This window comes from Gossypium arboreum, chromosome 10 (assembly GCF_025698485.1).
Source record: "Gossypium arboreum isolate Shixiya-1 chromosome 10, ASM2569848v2, whole genome shotgun sequence".
Lineage (NCBI taxonomy): Eukaryota > Viridiplantae > Streptophyta > Magnoliopsida > Malvales > Malvaceae > Gossypium > Gossypium arboreum.
This window is the reverse complement of record NC_069079.1, coordinates 120297714-120322569: the sequence shown is the minus strand read 5'-3', so window position 1 is coordinate 120322569 and position 24856 is coordinate 120297714. Positions and strand designations below refer to the sequence as shown.

The window sequence follows — 24856 nt, the reverse complement described above, 5'->3', positions numbered from 1 at the left end:
TTGTTTTAAGTCTTAGTTTTGTTTTGTATTGGTATTCAATATCTCTTGCAAACTGATAAAACTATATATGCACACCTGAATTTTTAAGTATACAAATATAGTTCAAAGATTTTCTAATATTTTTTTAATTCGCAAGTACATGCTTAAGTATTTAATCTTTAACTTTGTTCGCCATAAGCGAAACATGTAATAAATCAAATTGACTAACTTATATAGAGTTCGTCAAAGTCGTTGTGAAGTGATAAGGTTATCGAATTGTGGAAAGTAAGAACCTTAACAATTGGCGATCTAGTACTTGCAAACCCTTAATAAATTTTGCTACATGGAATTAGGAGAGACCCTGCGAAACGTGTTAGCAAAATATAAACATATAGGGGTACGCGAAGACCTATCTTGTTTAAGGAAACTTACCCTAGAAAAGACTTAGAATGCATGAGTTAAGCAAGGGTGTGAACCCCAATGTTACACAGTTGAACTGCTATGTTTCGCGAGGTATATTGCTTTGCAAAACTTAGAGTTTGCATGTTCTTAATTCCTTTAATCAAATATTATGTCTTCAAGGAAAGAGTAGTTAAGTTCTTACAAGCAATGTATGCATGTTACTACTGCTGTGTACCATGAAGCAAGCGGCGATGTAAGTTCACAAGCTTGTGATGTTTTAAATCTAAACACATTTTATGTTTTAACTTGTGGTGTGTTGAAGGTTAAGTTGGGTTTAAATGGAGAGTCACTTAGGTTGTTAATGTGGTGTTCCATAGCTTGGGTTTGGTGACCGGACTGAGAACAGGGTGTTTCAATATTCAAGGTTCCGATTTCTTATAAAGATGGGAACAAAAGGAATATATATCATGTTTATGTTTGGGTGACTATGTTCATGGCAAGGTGGTTGTGTTTTCTAGTTTGTTGTGGTAAGAGATGGTTCAAAATGGGGAATGTTATGGCTTTTTTTATTTCTCTTATCAAAGCTGCATGACTGAACAAAAAGATAACTAGAATAGCTCATTTAGATCCACAAAATAATCGGACTTTTTATCAAAATAATATAAAAAAAGTAATTATAAAAATATATAGAATTTAGATTATTTTCAAAAATAGAATGTTTTTATTATGTCACTTGGTGCTACTAAACTGTTAAAAGATATCATATTAAATTTCACCCAATTATATGCCAATCATTTCGTGGTACTTATATAATTTTTTTAAAAAAATATTTTTAAATTTATATAGAACAAAAAATCCACTATAGAAGTGTTTTTTTTTTTTTGGTGATGCGGCCTGAAAAAACCTGTTTGGTTTTTATAAAGAAAAGCCTGGGAGGGAAAGTTGCTGCCAAGTTCACCAACAACATGGGGTATGCAGTTTCTTAAGTTTTTGGTAATTCGCAATTCAAGTCATTCATAGTTTGGTGATTCTGTAATTTATTTTACTTCAGTCCATGCACATATTATTCTAATTTTAATTCAATTTGAAGCAAATTACAAGTAACTCATTTGCATCCTGGTGAAAAAACATATAAAACCTATTTATTTATGTCGCAAAACTATGAAAGGCTTGAATTGCCGATTATCCAAAACATCTCCATAACCCACGTGATAGGTGAACTTGTTAGCAACTTTCCCTCTCATATTATAAATTTTTCTCTTAATTTTTTTTTTATAAAAATCAAATCGATTCCATTAATGTGTTAGATGGCTCTTTTTTTTAAAAAAAATTTATTGTTAGAATTGACATATAATTGCTTGAGATTTTAGGTGTTTCCACTTTACACAATGAAACTATAAAAATACTTATTTTCGTAAATAAAATAGAACTTATACATTTTTGTAATTAAAATTTTATATTATTTTAATAAAAGAAAACCCAAAATGATCATTATGTAAAGATTCGATTTTACCCAAAACATTTAAAGAAAATTTTCCTGGTTTGGGATTGAACTATGGACCTTGGACACCCAATTATACCAGTGCTGTGTGAGGGTCTACTCATCTTTGGCAATTTCATTTTGGGTTTCATACCCATTCATGAATTAGACCACATTCATTAATCTTTCATTATTTCTTTGATTTCTTTATTTTTTCTCTTTTTTTTTAAAAAAAAATCCTTCCTCATATTACAGTATCTTCAACTTTACATGCCTCAGCAAAAACCAAAAGTTCACAAATTATTCAAATCTTATTAAATTTTATTACACTCACGTTGAACTTGCGTTCAATTTTTAGTTAGTATATATAAAATTAACACCAAATGTTGAACTTATGCTCAATTTTTTAAAAATATTTAAACTTAACTGGTAATCTAATTGAAGATTTCATCTAAATCTGTTAATTAATTGAAAGTGAGATTATTTCTTTAATAGATAAGAAAAAGAGTCGAATAAAAAATGTTAATGTTGAATTTGAATTTACTTAGTTCGGATGTTGAGGCTTTTTGCGGTGAAAATAAATGGATGTGGTACTAAGTTGAATATTGCTATATATATTTGGTATTTACAATTCATATCTAAGGTTTATGATTATTTTTATCATTAATTTCGTCTTCAATATTTGAATATATTTATATATTTTAGCATATTTAAACATTATGCATTTCTTTTATAAAAATATTTTTTTAAATTTGTTTTTCTATTATTATTTGAATTTTAGAAATTTTATGACAATTTTATTTTAACCCATTGTCTTCATATTGTCTATATGTGTTTTTTAGTGCTTGTATAAGTACTTAACAACATCAAAATGATCCTCACAAAGAATTTAAACCATAAATCTTAAAATAAATTTATAACAGTAGTAGGGCAACAATGACACAACAACAATAATAAAATTCTAGAAGAGTATGATGATGACAAAGGCGACAACAACAGTTATTATTAGTGAAGATACAAGTATAAACCTTAAGTCTTATAACAACAAGAAAGGTCTATAAGAGTAGAACCATGACAAAGACGACAACAACAATTATTATTATTGAAGATACAAGTACAAACCTTAAGAGTTATAACAAGAAGAAAGGTCTATAAGAGTAGGACCATGACAACAACACAACAACAATTCTTATTATAGGAATAGGCAACACAGTTAAAATCCCAGCAAACAACTCTAGTAAATAATGTCAACAAAGAACAATTTTACCACTTAAACTATGTATTTCTCGACATTATTATACTAATAATGCAATAACCAAATGCTCTCAGGGGTAAACCTCAATGAGAGATGTCAAACCCACAATAGGAGTAATTTTGTAAGAACTAAAACCAGCTGCTAAAAATAGTTTAGCCCATTCTTCTTCCCGCCTCTCTTTTCCAGCCACCAATACCAACATCAACATGTCGAAAAAGAGTTGTGTTTTAGTTAAGCTTGAGCCTTCATCATTCACTTGCTCATTCTCCCTCACAACCATGTCAATTATGATCAACTTTCTTCCTACCTTGTCTTGGCTTGAAATGGCCTCTTTACATCGCTTCAAAATTGTCAAGCATCCTTCATCATTCCAATCGTGCAATACCTTCTGTTCAATTATCATTCATAATTAGCTCAAAATTAGCTAACCCACAAACTAAGATTACATTTGCCTTCAGATCTTTGAATATTATCATGTGTAATGGAATTTGTTGTGCATTATTTATAAAAGTAAAAATACCAGAAAAAAAATAATGCGAATAAATTTAGTAAAGCTTAACCTTTAATAATATTGCGTCTCCTGTTGGAAATGCTTCAAACATGTTGCCTCCAACATATTTCAAGTTCTTACTCCCTTGGAAGCCAGCAACAATATTAGGAAGATCAAACACAGTGCACTCCATGAGTGGAAATGTATCAGCAATGGCCTTGGCCGTAGTTCCTGTGCCACCCCCAACATCTACAAGGGAGTCCAATCCCTCGAATGCCCCTTTACACTTGTCAACTAAAACACTAGTAACCAATTGAGAATCACTAGCTAAGCCATCATTTATCAAATCTTTTAGCTGAGGATCATGGGTAAAATAGTCCCACAAGGTCTCCCCGTATGCAGTAGCAAATGGGGTATAATCATCATTTTGGAACCAGGTCCCTAGAAAACTCCAAGGCTTTGTTATAATAGGATCCATTGTAGCCTTCAAAGTAGGCGTTATGCAGAAGGGATTATTCTTGAGCAAAATACGAGAAGAGTTGGTTAGAACATATCCTTCTTCTTGAGCATCATTGTCTAGCTTTTGGCGTGCAAAGAAGTCCGAGTGAACTAGAATGCGCATGAGCCTATAAATGTCGCATGCTTTATTAGGGTTGAGCATCTGTAGCGCAGCAACCAGCTCGGTAATAATCATGGGCTTGCCATGATTATGAATGATATCAAGGATGCCTAAATCAAGTGCACATTTTAGAGACATGAAGCTTACGAAGTTGAAAGCATGTCTCCAAATGTGAGCTTGTGCTTGGAGTGCCTCAATAGCATCCTCCCCATTAGCATTGCCCATATTCATCTTAGCTGACGTCTTGTTTGTTTTTAAGATCTTTTTGTTTTGAAGTGAATTAGCATACTGCTCAATATGCTATTTATAGGCTATGATACTCCTGTTTGATTGGACAAGGTTCCATATGGGAGCCGGACTCTTCATCAATTTATGCACTAAAATTTAATGACTAAAAGAATATGTGGTTGATTTCATCGACTGTTGTAAAAAATTAATTAAATCTTCGTGTGATGCCATATGGAAAGTGGACTTTCCATATGTGGCTCCAAGCTAAACTATGAGTACAAAGTACACTACAGCACCCGTCCTGAGGGCATGGACCTGTTGTGATGCAAATTGATAAACAAAAATCAGAATACATACAAACCGAAAGCTATATAGCTTATGGTCAAACTCATGCAACTTGTTGTGCGCTTCAAAAAGAAAAGGTTTATATCAACATTTTTAATTCAAAAGTGTTAAAAATTGTAATATTAATATAATGTTAGAAATTTTGGTCTTAATATAATTTTTTTCTCAACCCATAGTAAAACCTTCCCAACATATTTCATGTCTAGAAGTCCCAGACTTTGAAAACCTGACCGCTACCACATAGAGTTAGATATATATTCAATAATATGATACATGTGCTAGCAGATAGCTGCTGAGACAAGTCAACCTACCTCCACCCCATTTTCACTTCCCAAGTTCATGACTACCTCATTGATTTATTTATTTATTTTTCTTTATACAATATTCTCTCTCAATTTTAATCATAAAAACAACATTGAAAAAAAAAACACCCTTTTCATAAATATTAATAAGCAATGTCGTTTAATTACACCAAAATATAATATTAAAAATATATCGATTGAGTCTTAACTCGATTGGTATGGACATTGTTGTCAATACAAGAGGACGTGAATTTGAGTGCATGAAGTGTATTATCTTCCTACTTATGAATTGAAGAGAGAATATGAATAATTTTTAAGTATTGTGTAAAAAAGGCATCATTAACTATTTAAAAAAGTTAAAATCTCGAAAAAGTGAATGGCAAAATTGGGAGCCCTAAGCCATATCAAGAGCAAAGAGTAGAAAATACAATATAAGTATAAATATATGTTCTATCAAATAGAATATTATAATAGAAAATAGGTAAATATAATTTTTTTAAAATTGTTAATTTCACAAATGTATTAAATACAATCACAAGTACAATATATATATAAATATAAATATAAATATAAATATATGCTCGTCAAATATAATATCATATGATACACATGACAAACGTACAACAGATAAAGAATTGAAAACAATTGAACTAATTCGAAAAGAATATGACTTCACCCCACACATGGCACATGAACTACATAAGATGAAGACTCATACATCGTAATTACATATATAAAACTCCACCTTACATCTCAAGACTAAAACTTTATACTATATTAAGTTATATTAAAAATAAGTAAATGAATAAATAAATAATATATGTGCCAATATTTAAGCTCATTCCCTTTTTAGTTCCTGATTTTGGGTCTTCAATCTTTTCTTTTCCATCAACCTTGATTAGAAGGAAAGAATATCCAATAAATAAATAATAATATACGTGATAATATTTCATAAATATATTTTTTAGTGAAAATGATGAGCTGTTGCATTAAAATGAAAACAGCCGCGTAAAATCACTACGAGTAAAATATATGTAGAAAAGTAGTTAAACCTGTCTAGAAAACACAAACAAATACATCAAAGGTTTAGATTTGTAAAATAAATCTAAAATAAAATTTAATAAATAAAGATCTATTATGTCAAATTATTAAGAATAAAATAACAATAAAATTAAATGTGGAAGAGTATCTGAATCTACAAAATTCCTTGAAGTTTTTCCTGATTTTGGAGATTTGATCTTCCAAATTAGCACATAAGAAATTCAAAGAATATTTGCTCTCTCTTTCCTAAGGATAGGATATTAGAAAAGATATCTTGTATGTAATTTGGGGACCATAACCATAATATATATAGCTTTGGCATATTAGCCTTAATTCCTAATTAGCCATCATTAATTAGAAATTAATTAGAACTCCATTACTAGAGTATCTACACATATTTTAACTCATACTTTATTTAATAATTAAAGCCCAATAAAACTTTAACCAAATTAGATCACTTTTAATTTGGGCTAACCTATCATGATAGTAAATAATAACATGTAATTATTATTATATATGTGATGTCCATATTTTCCAACAATCTCCCCTTTGGACCACATATCACTACAGGAAAATAGACTTTTAGCGGCGCTTTTTTAAGCCTTTAGCGGCGCTTTTATGCGCCACTAAAACCTTTAGTGGCGCTTTCTAAAATGCCGCAAAAAACGCTGCTATATGTAACGTCACAAAAATTTGTGGCGGTTGTTGGAAAAAAATGCCGCTAAAGGTCAAGGCTTTTAGCGGCGTTTGTGGGAAAAGCGCCGCTAAAGGTCAAGGCTTTTAGCGGCGTTTGTGGTAGAAGCGCCGCTAAAGGTCAAGGCTTTTAGCGGCGTTTGTGGTAGAAGCGCCGCTAAAGGTCAAGGCTTTTAGCGGCGTTTGTGGTAGAAGCGCCGCTAAAGGTCAAGGCTTTTAGCGGCGTTTGGAAAAAGCCGCTAAAGGTCAAGGGCTTTTAGCGGCGTTTGTCAGGTAGAAGCGCCGCTAAAGGTCAAGGCTTTTAGCGCGCTTTTTTAAAACGCCGCTAAATTTGGCGATTTGTAATATTTTTTCACCAATATCCAACCCTTCCGCATTAAAATCCAACCAAATACAACAAATATAATATAAAATGCACCAAAAACAACAAATTTAACATAAAAATACAACCGAAATTATTAATTCTAAATGATACTTCAAATTTAACTAAAGATATATGATATAATTAATAATAAAGTATAATTTAAAATTTTTACAATAATGTTAAACGTGACAACTTAAAACATTCTTACAATTAGAAAACTAATGTCTAAGACAATGGCTTTTGCGATTGTTGAAACATATGCATCATCTCTGAAGTCAGATTTGGAGGTCATCGTACTTTTTGCTCGCTCGCTACCATCGCTCGTGCCTCGCTCTCTCGCCGCACGCATTGCCTCCCTCTCTCTGCCTCTGCTCTAAGTTGTTCTTGGAGTTCTTCATATTTTCGTTGAACCTCGGCAATTTGCTCAACCGTGTTCGCTTGCATCCGAGCTATTTGGTCTCTTAACCTCGAACTTGACTTGAGCTTGACTTAGGAAGGCATGTATTCTTGGGAGCCGGATCCAAAATATTGGGTCGGGTAACACAGATCCTTGAAATCGAACCCGACCGTACCTTTCGGGACCCAAAACTTCAGTGATAATTTCATTATCAATGTTCTCAAGATTAACAGAACTATCACTCGAAGCAATCGCTTCATATTCCGCCTTCTTCTCCTTTAGTTTCTCCTAAAAATCAATTAAAGAGTTAGAAACGAAATATATAATAAAAAGAAATGCAACATAACTTAACATTTTTAAAACTACTAATGATGAATTGAATTAAACAATTATAATTAAAGATTATAAATATTTAGAATAAATCAAATATTATTAAGTGAATATACCATAATTTCTCCACTTGGATGTCATAGGAGATCCATCTTTCTTCCTATCGTAATCTCAAAAGTCAAGGCGTCCAACTTTTGTCCGGATTTGACTTCCTACAATATAGTAGTAAGAATATTATTTAATAATAGAAAGTTATTAATATTTGAAAGAATTAATAAATTCATAATACCTCGGCCTCATTACTGAAGCAAAACTTCTCGACCTGCTGTAATGCGTGAATTTTTGTTTTTGCCTGCTACTTGTTCCAACTCGTTCACGGTCCTACATAATAAAATTATTATTACGAATATAGTAAACACTATATATAAGAGTTTGGAAATACGCAATACCTCTCATTTCTTTGAATTCCAAAATCTAACCGCATCTTCCCATTGATACCTCAGCATTCCTGGCGGAACATTTCTCAGTTTTTCCTCGAGGCTTATGTCTTTCTTAAAATATTGTTTCTTTAAAGTGCTTTTATTGTCTCTCCATCTTTTACCTAATGCCTTCTTAATATAATCGTCGGAGACTTCTAAAGCAAATCTCTCCTAAAAAAACATAAGTTTAGAATGTAAATATAAATGAAACTTAAACCAAAGTATTATAAATTGCATTCACATTTTGTTACCTTAATATTAGTGAGAGCCTGATTTTTGTTGCTATTAGGCATGTGATGCCATGATTCGTAGTTGATGGGCAACATATTTGCATTTCGTGCTAAAATGCCCAAATAGCCTGCTAAAAGTCGAGCTTCAGATCCAACAGTGACCATGAGTATTTCTACTTACTTTAACACGCTCAACAGGATCTAAGTCGATAAATCTCTAAGTAGCGACGTCCTCGAACTCTGGCGTCCCACCACTTTCAAATTGAAAAATGATATACTATTATTATAGTAAAATTGACAAATAATTCAATAATAAAAGTCAACACATGTAAAATGAACATAATATTACTTTGAAATTCTTCAGGCTCATCAAGTGTCTCCGGCACATTCGAAGATCCAACAACTGTCTGCTGTTCACTATTTCTTTCTTCCGAATTTGGAGTATTCTGGACAATACTTAAATCTCTACTCTTCTTCTACACATTTTTCCTGCAATACACATAAAATAATTAAAGTTTTAGTAACAAATTACAACAATAGTAGTACATATAAAATAGTTAAATTATATAACATGACAAAGATTAAAATTATAATATTACATATAATTAAAAATTGTAAAATCTTACTACATCATTATTCCGTAAATATCTTCATCCACATCATGTCGAACCCATTGATGTTGTGTATTAGTACTAGGGATATTTTCATCTAAGTTTTGTTCTGGAAAAGGTAATGTTTCTGATCTTTCGACGATGTCATCTCTACTTCCATTACCCATGTCAAACAAGTCTCTAGGGGTGTTCTGGAGTACAACATACCAACCCTCATCAATTGGATCTTTCGAATAAAAAACTTGTTTCACTTGAGAGGAAAATACATATGGCTCGTCCATCAATTGTTGTCCAGTGTGAATCAAGTGAGAGAAATTCACCATTGTAAACCCAAATTGATCTTTTTTAATTCCTCGAGCAGTATTAACATCTGCCCAATCACACCGAAATAAGATAACTTTCCATCTGCCATAGTAATCCAACTCAATAATGTCGGTAAGAAGTCCGTAATACTCCACATTACCCTCAACCGGATTACTATCCCTAGCACTAGCATAACTTGTAATTGAAGAATTAACAACAACTCCACAATTTTGAGTTCTCCTCATTCTCTCGCGATACTTTGTATGAAATCTGTATCCATTGATGAGGAAGGCACTATATCTTTTTATTACTCTGTTCGGACCTTGGGAAAGCCATTTAACTTCGTCATTGACGTCCTTCCCACTCCAAACCTATTGAATCGAAAGTAAATTAAATAATTAACAATGTATTATGTAAAAACATTCTTATTTGATTAACTAAATTTCGCGATTATATGTAACTTATTAACTTTAGTTACATACCGTTTGACTTAACCATTCATGAAAAGATTCTGTGAATAACTTATTAATCTCTTGATGTTGTAATCTTCGAGAGCGTGCACGAGATCTCAAAATTTGTTTGTACTCACTATATTAAAAACAAGTTTAATTGGTTAGAAGATAAACAAATCAAAACGACGAATACGTAAGACAATTTTATAACTTACTTGCGCAACGGTTCAATTGAATCATGGTTAAAAAGTACATATCGATGTGCCTGTATCCACGATATATCATCTAATTCTACAATTTCAACTTTGCCGATTGGTTCTCCATAACTTTGAAATAAATAAGTTTCGGCCAAGTCATTATCATTGAGCCCAACATTTCTACTTGGTCTATTCAATCGTGTTTCAAAGATCTTCTAAATATCTAGAATGAAGGTCATGCACTCTTTCGCCAAGTAGCCTTCAAACAATTGATCCTTTGGATAACGCTTATTGCGACAATATGACTTCAATTTGCTTAGGAACCTAAACACGATATACAATATTTATCAAAAGTCGTAACTAAATGTATAGAGGTGAATGAATGAATACTTGAGAAATAAATTAGCACCTTTCTATAGGATACATCCATCGATAAAAATCGATCCACCAAGGATTGCTTCGTGAGGAGATGGATTACCAAGTGCACCATAATAGTGAAGAAGGAAGGTGGAAAGATCTTCTAAATTGCATAAAGTCAAAGTCGCCGATCCTCGTAGTTTCTCAAGTTCTTCGACATTCAAAACTTTGCCACAGATAGCTTTCATTATATTGGATAGTTCAATTATACAGACGTTACATTTTTGACATACAAGACCGTAAAGCAATTGGGAGTAAATCTTGCATCAAGATGTGGTAATCATGTGATTTTAATGAATATAATCTTCTATCTTTGAAACTCACACATCGAGATATATTTGAAGCATACGATCGGGACCTTTATATCCTTCAACACCATGCGAAAACTTCTTTTCTTTCTTTGACATTGAAAAAATAGAAGGCGGCAACCGATATTTCTTATTCGAAGTACTTGAGGATGAAGATCACGCCGATTCTCATGTCAACTAAATCAAGTCGGCTCAAGATTGTCTTTTGATTTTCCATCGACATTTAAAATTGTCCCAATTATGTTCTCGCAGACATTCTTCTCAATATGCATGACATCAAGATTGTGGCGTAAAATGTTGTGCTCCCAATAAGGCAACTAAAAAAAAATACTCCTTTTCTTCCACAACTCCGCCTCATTAGGATCATCCTCTTCGTCGATTCATCATCGATTCATCCTCGATCTTCTCCTTGTTTGCGTGATAGGTGGTTGATTCATCTTCCGTAACTAAAGTTGATATCTTTTAACATAAACAAGATTTCAGATCCAACGGTCAGCTCAGAGCTCCTCCAGTACTCTTCAAGCCGTCAAATAGAGTCCTCTCGAAATCTAAATTTATGATTTTCATCTAACCACCGACGATGGCCCATGTAAGAGAACTTCTTCCCATTATACAACCACTTGAACAAGTTTGCGCAGACAACAAGGACAGCATAACGTCCTTTAGTACTCCAACCCGATAAATTAGCATAAGCCGGGAAATCATTAATTGTCCACAATAAAGCTGCACGTAAATTAAAGTTCTCCTTTCTCAATACATCATATGTCTCAACACCCGACCATAATTGTTTTAACTCTTCAATAAGTGGCTGCAAATAGATGTCAATATCATTTCCGGGACCTTTCTCTCGTGGATAATCATTGATAAAATAAATGAAGATTGCTTCATGCAAATCCATGGAGGCAAATTGTAAGGAACAAGCACTACAAAGGCCAAGTCATTGTCTGAAGTACTCATGATTTTAAATGGATTAAAGCCATCAGCTGCTAGCCCAAGCCTCACATTCCGAGGATCGCTTGCAAAGCTTGGAAATTTACTGTCAAATGATTTCCAAGCTAAAGAATCTGCAGGATGTCTTAATAATCCATCATCGGTCCGTTGATCATTATGCCACGTCATAGATTCGGCTATCTTTGAGGACATGAAAAGCCTTTGAAGTCTTGGTATCGGGGAAAATATCGCAAGACCTTAATCGGCTTCTTTCTTAATCGTGCCCCACCTTCATCCGTATTCACATCTTCGTCAGATTACTATTCATCCAACGAGACTTACCGCAAACATGACAAGATTGTTGGTTTTTGATCACCCCAAGACAACATGCGTCATTTGGGCAACTATGAATTTTATCGTACCCAAGGCCCAAATCTTTTATTAGTCTCTTCATGTCTTGACAAGACGGGAATTTTTGCAAACGGAAACATCTCTTAGAAACTCTAGCAGCATTGTAAAAGAGTTTCCGGTCCACCTCCCAAACATTTTAAATGAAATAGACGAATGCAGAAGGACAATTTCGAATATTTTGATCCCTCGTAAAGTTCTTCATTCATTTCATTAAGTAAATTGTAAAACTTAGCCGCTTCTTCATTTGGCTCCTCATTAGGTGCACTTGTTCCCGTTTCGCAAAAAACATTTCCACCAATATTACAATCCTCAGATATAATAAAATCAAGTGGACACGATTGCTCACCATGACTACGCATATTAAATGCATCCCGCAACATATCTTCCATGTCATCTTGTCTAACATACTGATGGTAATCAGTATCAGGATAAGTCAGATTAATCGTTGAAGAAGTTCCACTAGATGTACACTTTCCATGGAAAATCCATTTTTTATACCCCCGAATAAAGCCATCAACAATTAGATGTTCGTAGACAACTTCACGAAAATGCCAGTAGATGTTGCCACACTTCTTACACGGGCAAAGAATCATATTCTCTTGGCTTGCATTTTGAAATGCAAAATTTAGAAAAGTTTGTACTCCATTTTGATAGGCATTGCTTACCCTTGACAATTTCATCCAACTCCTATCCATTTTGTAGTTCTTGAAATCTAAAGTTGACAACATATTACAGTTACTTAAATGTTCTCAATTGATTTAAATCATATCATTATACTAAATATCAAGTCTCTAATGGGTATAAACTAATTTAGGTAAGACGTTGCAGGATTTTCGACTATAGATTTATGTATTATGTAAGTTAAGTAAATTTTGTAAACTAGTTATGTATGATATGATATATATTTAAGTATTATGTAAGTTATGTAATTTATGATATGATATATATTTATGTAAATTATATATTTATCTAAGTTATGTAAGTTATGTAAATTATGATATAAAATATATTTAAGTATTATGTAAGTTATGTAAGTTATATATTTATCTAAGTTATATAAGTTATGTATGTTATATAAGTTATGTAAGTTATATATGTTATATAAGCTATGTAAATTATGATATCAAATATATTTATGTATTATGTAAGTTTTTATTTCACGATGTGGAAAATCACATGGATAATACATATCAAATATCAAGTATCTACAGGTAAGAAGCGGGATTAAATAATATTTAATTAAATAATATTTATAAAAATTATTTTAATTAAATAATATACATGTCGTTCGCTTTTATTTGACAAATCACATGTGCGATTAAAATAGTCCACAATTAATTTAATTTATGTTTTACAAGTCATCTTTTCTTAAGTACATATTAAAGCACTATGTGGACATCCGTATTTAGCTTAAAAGCTATGATTTAGTTTGAATAAAAAGTTTAACTTAAATGGTAAAACGGACGATAATATTTCTAATAAAACAGACGAGAATATTTCAATAATAATTTAAATTTAAGTTAAAAACTATATAAAATATTTTATTAAATATTTGTATATTAGATGGGACATATTAAATTGAAACATTTGAATTTTTAAGATTCATCATACGTGGCGTTGTTACACCTAGGAGGATCCATTATATCTTGCAACTCGATATAAGGCAACCCGTCAAAGTTTCCAAACCTATATACTTTGAATCTTTAAAATATTTAAAATAAGGTTGGAGAGAAGGTCACTATTGTTGTAATTTTGATAAAAGTAATTATAATTTTAAAGAAATTTAAAATATTAAATATTAAAATAAAACATTATTAATATAAAAAATAGTAATTTGAATATAATAATATAAAAAAGAATCATAGTTTAATTTTTATAAGCAAATTGGAAATAAATTAAGGTTATATAAATATTCAATAGTAAATGAGCTCGATACAACTTTTTCAAGTCTTTTGAATTTTTAAGATTCATCATACGTGGCGTTGTTACACCTAGGAGGATCCATTATATCTTGCAACTGATATAAGGCAACCCGTCAAGTTTCCAACCTATATACTTTGAATCTTTAAAATATTTAAAATAAGGTTGGAGAGAAGGTCAGCTATTGTTGTAATTTTGATAAAAGTAATTATAATTTTTAAAGAAATTTAAAAATATTAAATATTAAAATAAAACATTATTAATATAAAAAATAGTAATTTGAATATAATAATATAAAAAAGAATCATAGTTTAATTTTTATAAGCAAATTGGAAATAAATTAAGGTTATATAAATATTCAATAGTAAATGAGCTCGATACAACTTTTTCAAGTCTTTTTGAATTTTTAAGATTCATCATACGTGGCGTTGTTACACCTAGGAGGATCCATTATATCTTGCATTTCGATATAAGGCAACCCGTCAGGTTTCCAGCCTATATACTTTGAATCTTTAAAATATTTAAAATAAGGTTGGAGAGAAGGTCAGCTATTGTTGTAATTTTGATAAAAAGTAATTATAACTTTTAAAGAAATTTAAAAATATTAAATATTAAAATAAAACATTATTAATATAAAAAATAGTAATTTGAATATAATAATATAAAAAAGAATCGTAGTTTAATTTTTATAAGTAAATTGGAAATAAATTAAGGTTATATAAATATTCAATAGTAAATGAGCTCGATACAACTTTTTCAAGTCTTTTGAATTTTTAAGATTCATCATACGTGGCGTTGTTACACCTAGGGAGGATTCATTATATCTTGCAGCTCGATATAAGGCAACCCGTCAGGTTTCCAGCCTATATACTTTGAATCTTTAAAATATTTAAAATAAGGATGGAGAGAAAGTCAGCTATTGTTGTAATTTTAATGGACAAGCAAGCTACACGGTAATAAAATTAATTCATACCTATTCATACTTAAGTTGAATCAAATAATAATTAAGTTGAACCAAATATTTAAAATTAATTTGGAAACAAAATAGTTCTACTCCAAACAGAACTAGCAATTAAATCTTTACAAAATCGCAACCCCAAAATATTAATTTTTCCAAAATCATCATGATAAAACTATTATTGATTAGAATTTTGAAATAAAGCCTACCTTAATAAAACGTACCTGGTCTACTCCACTCTCACCAGCAAACAGAGGCTGGAGTCAAAAAAGTAATATTTGTTAAGTAATTTAAAGTGAAAATGCATAGAAATAAGGAAAAATTTTAGCAACGAAACTTGTACGTACCTAGAACAAATGCCAATGGCTGTGGTGTATTTAGTTGCACCAAATATTAATTCAGGTGCTCGATAGTACCTAGAACAGATGTAAGATTATAAGAGTAGCACCAAATATGTTTCAGTTTAAGCAAATATAGAAACTTTACCTATATCAATTTTGCAAGTGCCCACTTGTACCACGATCAAAGACACTGCCAATGAAGCTATACACCTTAGCAAAATATGGCAAAACTGCACAGTAAACACATAAGTTGGATAGAAACATGAAAAGAGACCAAAAGAACATCTAAAAAACAAAAATGGAATCACCATTAGTATGTAAACATGAAAATGCACAGATTGAAACAAACCAACTTTGCATGTGCAGAATCATACTCCACAAAACTCATAAACATTAACTTCTCCTAACCAGAATACCAACTTTATATTTACAGAGGCCTTGATCAAAACTAACATAACTGTTGATTTATAACTTATCTAATAAGAATCATAGAATATGCAGAAAGTACCTGAGCATTTAATTTCAAGAGAACCATGTATTTGAAGGAAAAGAGCCAGAAAATGATCAATGTATGCAACACCTGGTCTATATTTCAAAACTGGAGTAAAGCTTTCATCTAGTACCAAATACATACATATATAGAGACACAAACACACTAATTCATACTTAAGTTGAATCAAATAATACTTAAGTTGAACCAAAACATAAAACTTATTCATACTTCAAATAATAATTAATAATACTATTTTGAAAAAATTAGTTATAAATTTTAAAGACATTTAAAATGATAAATATTAAAATCAAACATGTTTAATATAACAAAATAGTAATTTGAATATAATAATATCAAGAAAGAATCGTAGTTTACTTATCGTAGTTTACTTTTAAAGTGGAAATAAATTAAGGTTATATAAATATTCAATAGCGATAAAACTTTTTTCAATTCTTTTTGAATTTTTTAAGATTCATCATACGTGGCGTTGTTACACCTAGGGAGGATCCATTATATCTTGCAGCTCGATATAAGGCAACCCGTCAGGTTTCCAGCCTATATACTTTGAATCTTTAAAATATTTAAAATAAGGTTGGAGAGAAGGTCAGCTATTGTTGTAATTATAATGGACAAGCAAGCTACATATATGGTAATAAAATTAATTCATACTTATTCATACTTCAAATAAGTAATACTATAAGGTCAGGTTTCCAGCCTATATACTTTGAATCTTTAAAATATTTAAAACGTACCTTAATAAAACGTACCTGGTCTACTCCACTATCACCAGCAAACAGAGGCTAGAGTCCAAAAAGTAATATTTGTTAAGTAATTTAAAGTGAAAATGCATAGAAATAAGGAAAAAAATTTTAGCAACTAAACGGCTCATGCATTACCTAGAACAGATGTAAGATTATAAGAGTAGCACCAAATATATTTCAGTTTAAGAAAATATAAAAACTTTATCTATATCAGTACCAAATTTTAATTCGAAGATTAAATGGCAGCTTCAGTTGAACCAATACTTGCAGGAGGAGCAGAAGCGATAAATGAAGCTGTACCCTCAAAGAAAATCTGCAAAACTGTACATCTTTTCAAACCATTTCTGCAAAAAAATACAAAATCTTTTATGAGCATACAAATGACTTCCACATCTGCAAAAAAATTGTAAATACAAGGCACATAACACAATTAGCAAATCTAGTCAGCTGTTTCTTCAAACCTTGACTTTCCTAAAGTGCCCAAATCGAACACATTATCCTACATCTTAAAACAGGTTTCAGAATAAGTACAAGCAAATACTACCATGCTCATTCCCACTCACACATGAATCAGAGCATCATAGGAAATAATATCAATATTCTAAAGACAGAAAGCATAAGAAAAAACTCAAATACTAACAATTTCGTTTAAGGACAACAGCCACCTCTTGTTCTCTTGACTATCATCAAGAATTTTCAGCATGGCAGGCAGTTCTCTTCTTTTTTGGTTCATTACCAACATTTTAGGAACATTATTTATAAAATTTCACAACCATCATTTTTATTAAGTTCTAGGTTTGGTGAACAAAAACAATATAATGAAAAAAATATCTTAGAACTTTTGACTTTGTCTCACAGAGCACTTCCTTTTTGGTAGTATGGAGGGTATGAAACTAAAAAGAATCCAACAGGAAACAAGTGAGGATAAAATGATTGACACAGAACTAGACATGAACAGGTTAACAACCCAATGTGTAGGTTCCCAAAAGAACATGAAAAATTACTCTCGCAAGAAAGTAAAGTGTCTTTTTCTTGCATGCTAAAATTCTTTTATTTGATTCAAAATGCATGAAAAGGAAAAATCAATATTAGGCTAGACTCTAGAGACAGCCAAGGAGAAAATTAGAAAGAATCTTCACATAATTTCAAGAATGGTGAAATAGAACATAATGTCAATAAAACTGTAAATTCATATAAACCTGGTTTTACTGCAGAGATTGAAAAACCAAACAATGACCCAAGAAGCTCAAATCGAAAAGATCCCTTTCAGACGCGAGCAAAGAAATGCGCTTTTTAACATTCAAGACCGAGCAAATAAATGCAGAACTACCCCAGGACAATTCCAATTCAAACAATAAAAAATAATAAACAAATGGATAATAAAGCATCACAAGACTGACCAATTTCTTCACATAAGCGAAAGAAAATGAATAGAGGAATTCAACAATATAAAACGTGAGCAACAAGACAAAGAATAAACTCTTAAATCAATCTAAGTCCACACTAAACACATAAGTTGGATAGAAACATGAAAAAGCAGACCAAAAGAACATCTAAATAACCAAAATATAACAATTTTATTATATAAAACGTGAGCAACAAGACAAAGAATAAACTCTTAAATCAATCTAAGTCCACACTAAACACATAAGTTGGATAGAAACATGAAAAGCACCAAAATAACATCTAAATAACCAAAATGGAATCACCATTATTATGTAAACATGAAAATGCACAGATTGAAACAAACCAACTTTGCATGTGCAGAATCATACTCCACAAAACTCATAAACATTAACTTCTCCTAACCAGAATACCAACTTTATATTTACAGAGGCCTTGATGGAAACTAATATAACTGTTGATATATAACTTATCTAATAAGAATCACAGAATATGCAGAAAGTACCTGAGTATTTAGTATCAAGAGAACCATGTATTCAAAGGAAAAGAGCCAGAAATTGATCAATGTATGCAAAACTTGGTCTATATTTCAAAACTGGAATACAGCTTTCATCTATTACCAAATACATACATATATAGAGACACAAACACACAGGCATACATCTTCCATTACAGGCATCTGTTTCTTGAAAATAAAAGATAAGTACGCTTCTACAGGAAACTTAATGAAGGAAGCCAAATCGAGACAAAACACAAAAAAGAGTGGATGAAATAAGCTTAAAAATTTAGGAATGTAATTAAAATGTTAATTAAATGTTAGGAAAAACATTAAAACTTTACAAATGTAATTAAATGTTAATTAAACATTGAAAACATAAAAGGAAAAACATGTTGAAAGAAACATAAATGTTAGGAAAAAAAGGTTACCTTGATTGAAATGGAAATGTTTTCTTGAGGGTTTATTTAGAGATGCTTGGGATTGATCTCTAATAATGTCGAGAGACTTCCCTACTCATTGCATTTGAAGAACAAAAGTCATTTCGGTCGACAAAACAATCAAATGAGTTCTAAAATAAACAACATTTAATGATTGGTATAATATTAATTATATTGCATAATAACGGTGGGAATAAACAAATAAAATGATTAAAAAAACAGCCAAACAATATGGTATAACATTAACAGGAGAAATAGGACCAAGCTCAATACCATTAAAAGACAGTAAGTTACATTGTATACATATTAAAAGACAGTAAGTTGTTGTTGCTCCAGTAAATTTGAAAGCTGTCTATATATTTGGGAACATAGTAGATCAAATATATATAAGCACTAACAATATTACTGTTAATGCCAAAGACCGTTTTTTACTCTCCGTGAGAGGAGCTGATCCCTCAAACACCAAGTTATCCACAGTTTGCCGTAGAGAAAAGTGAATAACAGGGAAAACCAGAAACAAATGAAGACCAAATATAATTCAAAGCAGTGCTAAAACGAATTCCCAGATTCCTATCAAAATTGGTCAAAATATCACCTTCGAGCTCATTGTATATAGGTTGAACATTGAAATGGCAAACATATGCATTAGTCATAATAGGGATAACTACTAGTAAATCCAAAATTGCCATTTTCGATCCAAAATCTAGGCTCCTCCTTGGAGCCTCTATCTTCCCTTCAATAAGCTTAATGACGCACGCAATGCAAGGCTAACCACAATTAAAACAACAATGAGAGCTATCGAAGCGACCAAAGTCATGCTCAATGAATGAATCCTATCTAACACGCAAAGTGGAGCAAGAAAAACAACCATAACAACCAAAACCAACAACTGCCTATGATCCCCAAAACTAGTCCTAACCACTGATCGAGAACCCCAATATGACGAACCGAACCGGACATAACATCACCCGGACATTACGAACCGAACCGGTCCTAACCAGCGATCGAGAATCCTAAAACAAGCCCTAGAACCTTCATAGTAGCAGGTAAAGCCATGATTCCAGCACCAATAATTGTGGTGGTTCGGTTCAAAACAGCACCAGAAACACCAGACTCGGTATTGGGTTTACTTAAAACAAGGGTATAATCATCGAGATCAACATCAACATCAGTATCAACATCATTAATCTAAAATCCCAAAAAAAATAAAAGCCAAGTAATACAGTAACTACACATTAATCTAAAGGGGAATAAAAAACTAACCATTTAAAACCCATAAACCAACTGACCGTCGACGAGAGGAAAGGGAAAACAAGTAAGGGATTTTGGGAATGGGGGGAACAGATTAAGGGAAAAAAAGGGGACTTGGGGAAAAGGTTAGGGATTTCGGGTTTGGGGAATTAGGGGATGATTTGGGGAAAAAAAAGAGGTTTTGTTTTAGGGATTTGGGGAAGGAAGACGAGATGGGGGAAAAGGACTTAGCCAAAAAATGAAACTGATTTCGGGTAAAGGGCATAAACCTCAGGAGAGAAAAAACGACGCCGTTTCAAATAAGCAAAATTTGTGGCGTTTTTAGCAACGCGCCGCTAATAAGACCTTTTGCGGCGTTTATTATAGAAACGCCGCTAAAGCCAATACTATTCAGAGGAAACGACGACGTTTTACTGTAATGTATAATGAAATTTTGTGGCGTTTTCTAAAAAAACGCCGCTATTTTCTATCTTTTGTGGCGTTTTATGTGTAAACGCCGCTAATACCTAAAACCCTAACTATAGTTGAAACTTTAATTTTGATTTAATACATATTTTAAAATACATATTATGTATGCATATAAATTAATTAATTAAATAAAAACATGATGCTGTTTATTATATCAATAACGTGTAAATTAATATTTTACAAGATCTAGATCAAATTACAATTCATGTACACAATTGCACACTACACCATTGACCCTTAAACCCTAAACTCTTAACCCATATCCACATAACCCTTAAACCCTAAAACTCTAAACACTAAGATCTTAGACCTTAAACATTAAACCCCAAATAATAAACTTTAAAACACTAAACCCCTATCCTCTATCCTCTTAACCCATATAAACCCGGCCCCTAACATCTAACCCATAAACCAGCTTAAACCCATGCATATATATCCCTTAATCCTAACCACTAACCAATAACCACTAACCCTTAAACCCTAAACCCCTAACCTTCTAAATTATAAACCTCAAACTCTAAATCGTAAGACATAAATCATCAACCCTAAATCATAACCCTTAAACCCATAACCCCTAAACCTATAAAAATATTAAGTGTAAAAATCAGTTTAAATAGAAAATTTTAAATTCATTTAAAAAATAAGTTAGACTGAAACATTTAATACCTGAGTTTGGTCTAATCCGTTTTCAACTTCATAATATTTTATATATATACTATGTAATTTTATAATTTATAAAAAAATAAATTTATACTAAATGTATAATAGTAGTCTAATATAAACATTAAAATAATATTAAGATAACTATATAAAAAATTTAAATAAATAAAAAATATTAAATTAAAATGACATAATTATTACAAAAATTAAAAATATAATATGATTGGACTTAAAATAGACTTAGGTTAATCATTTGCAAGTATTAGTAGGCTTTAACAAAATGTTAAACCTATAATTTAAACCCTACTAAAAATAAATTCAAACAAATATAAAATATATGATATTATATTTAGCAATTGCGGCGTTTTTTAAAAAAACGCCGCTAAAGTTTGATCTTTTGCTGCGTTTTTGGGAAAACGCCGCTACTGCCAAAGGAGCACATATAAAACGACGTCGTTTTCCTTAACATTTTAGTGGCGTTTTTTCACAAACGCCGCTATAGGTTTCCTTTAGCGGCGTTTTCTCGAAAACGCCGCTAATGCCAATTAAGCTCATAGAAAATGACATCGTTTTTCCTAACATTTTAGTGGCGTTTTATAAAAACGCTCTATAGGTGGACCTATAGCGGCGTTTTGGAAAAACGCCACTAAAATGTTAAGCTCATGTGAAACGACGTCGTTTTGATTAACCTTTAGCGCTTTTAAAAACGCCGCTAAAGGTCGACTTATATGGCGCTTTTTCAAAAACGCCGCTAAAGGTCGACCTATTGCGGCGTTTTTTAAAAGCGTCGCTAAAACTCCATCTATTCGATTTTTCCCGCGTTTTCTTTTAAAACGCCGCTAAAAACGCCGCGAAAAGTCTGTTTTGGTGTAGTGTATTTATATACTAATTATTCTATAATTACATAATATATAACCTTATATGAGCTCAAAATTTTTTTACTATCATATCCAAAAGGTATTCCGAACAATCTTTTCCATTAATTATGTTAACATAGAACCAATGCGACTTTCGTTACATATATTGTAACTAAATCCATCCCTAATCACGTATATTAACACAAATAAATGACATAGATCAAGTATGGATGTGTAGCATGAAAATTACATACAATATGATCTGAACATGTCTATTTCCAACTGATCCTCTTTAAACTTAAGTGAGGTCAGTATCAAAATAATAAATAGAGTGAATAAACTAAATATTTCATTTCTGATAAAAAAAACCAAATACATAAATGTCTGAAAACAAACATAAAAAAAATAAAATATAAACTCCCACTAAATCATGATATCCTCAAACAATGTAACACCCATGTGAGCAGTGTGCTCATGAAAGACCTTGGGTGGTAAACCTTTAGTTAGCGGATCCGCTATCATGGAGTTTGTCCCAATGTGCTCTATGGATATTTGACCATTTTGACCTCTTTCTTTTACAACTAGGAACTTTATGTCAATATGCTTTGACTTAGATGAACTCTTGTTGTTATTGGAATACAACATTGCTGACTTATTGTCACAAAATAATTTGAGTGGTCTTTCTACATTCTCCAAAATACGCAGCCCTGTGATAAAGTTCCACAACCATATTCCATGGTTTGATGTCTCATAGCATGCTACAAACTATGCTACCATAGTGAACAAAGCTACAAGTGTCTGTTTGACACTTTTTCAAGATATAGCTCTTTCAGTTGAGAGGTAAATATAGCTTGATGCAGATTTCCTACTATCTTGGCACCTAGCAAAATCAGAATCAGAATACCCTACCACCTCTAAAAGATCTGATCTCTTATAAGTAAGCATGTAATCTTTTGTTCTCTAAAGATATTTCATAACCCTTTTGACTACTATCCAATGGTCTATACCAAGGTTGCTTAAATATTTGCCTAACATCCCAATAATGTACGCAATATCCGAACGCGTACATACTTGAGCATACATTAAACTCCCAACAGCTGATGCATAGGGAATCTTTTGCATTTCCTGAATTTCAAGATTACTTTTAGGGTATTGAGTAAGACTAAATTTGTCTCCTTTAGTGATAGAGGTGTCACCTGGTCTACAACTCTGCATGCCAAACCTTTTGAGTTTTTTTATCAATATAGCTCTTTTGTAGTAATCCGAAAATACCTCGAGATCGATCTCCATACATCTGAATTCCTAAAATAAAAGAGGCGTCCCTAAGATCTTTCATCTCAAAATGCTTAGATAAAAACCTCTTGGTTTTGTGTAATAAGCCTCTATCATCGGCGGCAAGCAAAATGTCATCAACATATAGAACCAGAAATATGTACTTACTCCCATTGAATTTGTGATACACACAATCATCAATACTATTCATCTCAAAACCGAACAAAACAATTATTTGATGAAACTTGTGGTACCATTGATGGAAAGCTTACTTGAGTCCATAGATGGATTTTGTCAATTTGAAAACCATATTCTTTAAGTCTTCCAACTCAAAATTTTCTGGTTGCACCATATAAATTGTTTATTCAATGTCACCATTAAGAAACGTAGTCTTAACATCCATCTGATGTAACTCAAGATTAAAATGAGCAAAAATCTCTATGATTATCTTGAAAGAATCTTTCGATGAAACTAGAGAGATAGTCTTTGTAAAACTAATACCTTCTTTCTAAGTATATCCTTTAGCTACAAGACGCGCCTTATACCTCTCTACATTACCATTTGCATCCCTATTGGTTTTAAGTATCCATTTACAACTAATTGGTTTTGCACCTTTAGGTAATAGGACAAGTCCCCAAACTTTATTATCTTGCACAGAATTATACTCATCTTTCATGGCATTAATCCACTTTTGAGAATTAGAACTTTTCATGGCCTGATGAAAGTTGATTGGATCATCTTCCATCATTCCATTATTATCCTTATGTTCTTGGAGAAATACAATATAATCATCTGGAATAGCATTTCTCCTTTCTCTTATAGACCTCCTTAGTGGCACTTGTTCTTGAGATTGTTGAGTTTGTTCTTCTGGAATAATTACCTCATTTTGAATGGGGAGTTATTCAACATTGTCTTGTTGAGGTTCTGGATTCACTTCTTGATCAATGATAGGTATGAGAACCTGAACGTCATCAAAAGTGATAGTAGGAACTGAGTTAGAATCTAATTCCTTCTTAAAAGCAATGTCTTTAACCTTATTTCTCCTCCCAAACTCAACATCCTCAAAAAATGTTGCAGTTCTTGTCTCAAAAATATTTCTTATTATGGGATCATAGATATTAAAGCCCCTAGATCGCTTAGAATAACCAATAAAGTAGTTGCTTACTGTTTTGGAGTCCAATTTCTTTTCATGTGGCCTATAAGGCCTTTCTTCAACTGGACATCCCCAAATGTGAAAGTGCTTTAGACTAGGCTTTGGACCTGTCCAAAGCT

The 24856-nt window shown here is 31.8% G+C and overlaps 1 protein-coding gene across 1 annotated transcript; it reads right to left on the bottom strand.

Annotated features, from left to right (window-relative positions):
- Positions 1 to 2933: 2933 nt before the first annotated feature.
- Positions 2934 to 4456, bottom strand: LOC108488837 (probable O-methyltransferase 3). The gene is made up of 2 exons (XM_017793119.2): positions 3677 to 4456; positions 2934 to 3504 (listed from the first exon to the last, which is right to left on the bottom strand). The coding sequence occupies exons 1-2, from the start codon at positions 4454 to 4456 to the stop codon at positions 3187 to 3189; spliced, it is 1098 nt and encodes a 365-aa protein (XP_017648608.1). The 3' UTR covers positions 2934 to 3186.
- Between the last annotated feature and the right edge of the window lie 20400 nt (positions 4457 to 24856).

Bases quoted from the DNA above. Each gene is read 5' to 3' on its own strand.
- LOC108488837 (XM_017793119.2), bottom strand. From the start codon at position 4,456: ATGAATATGGGCAATGCTAATGGGGAGGATGCTATTGAGGCACTCCAA. The intron at 3,505-3,676 runs GTTAAGCTTTAC...ATAATTGAACAG, and splicing joins GAGACGCAATATTATTAAAG to AAGGTATTGCACGATTGGAA.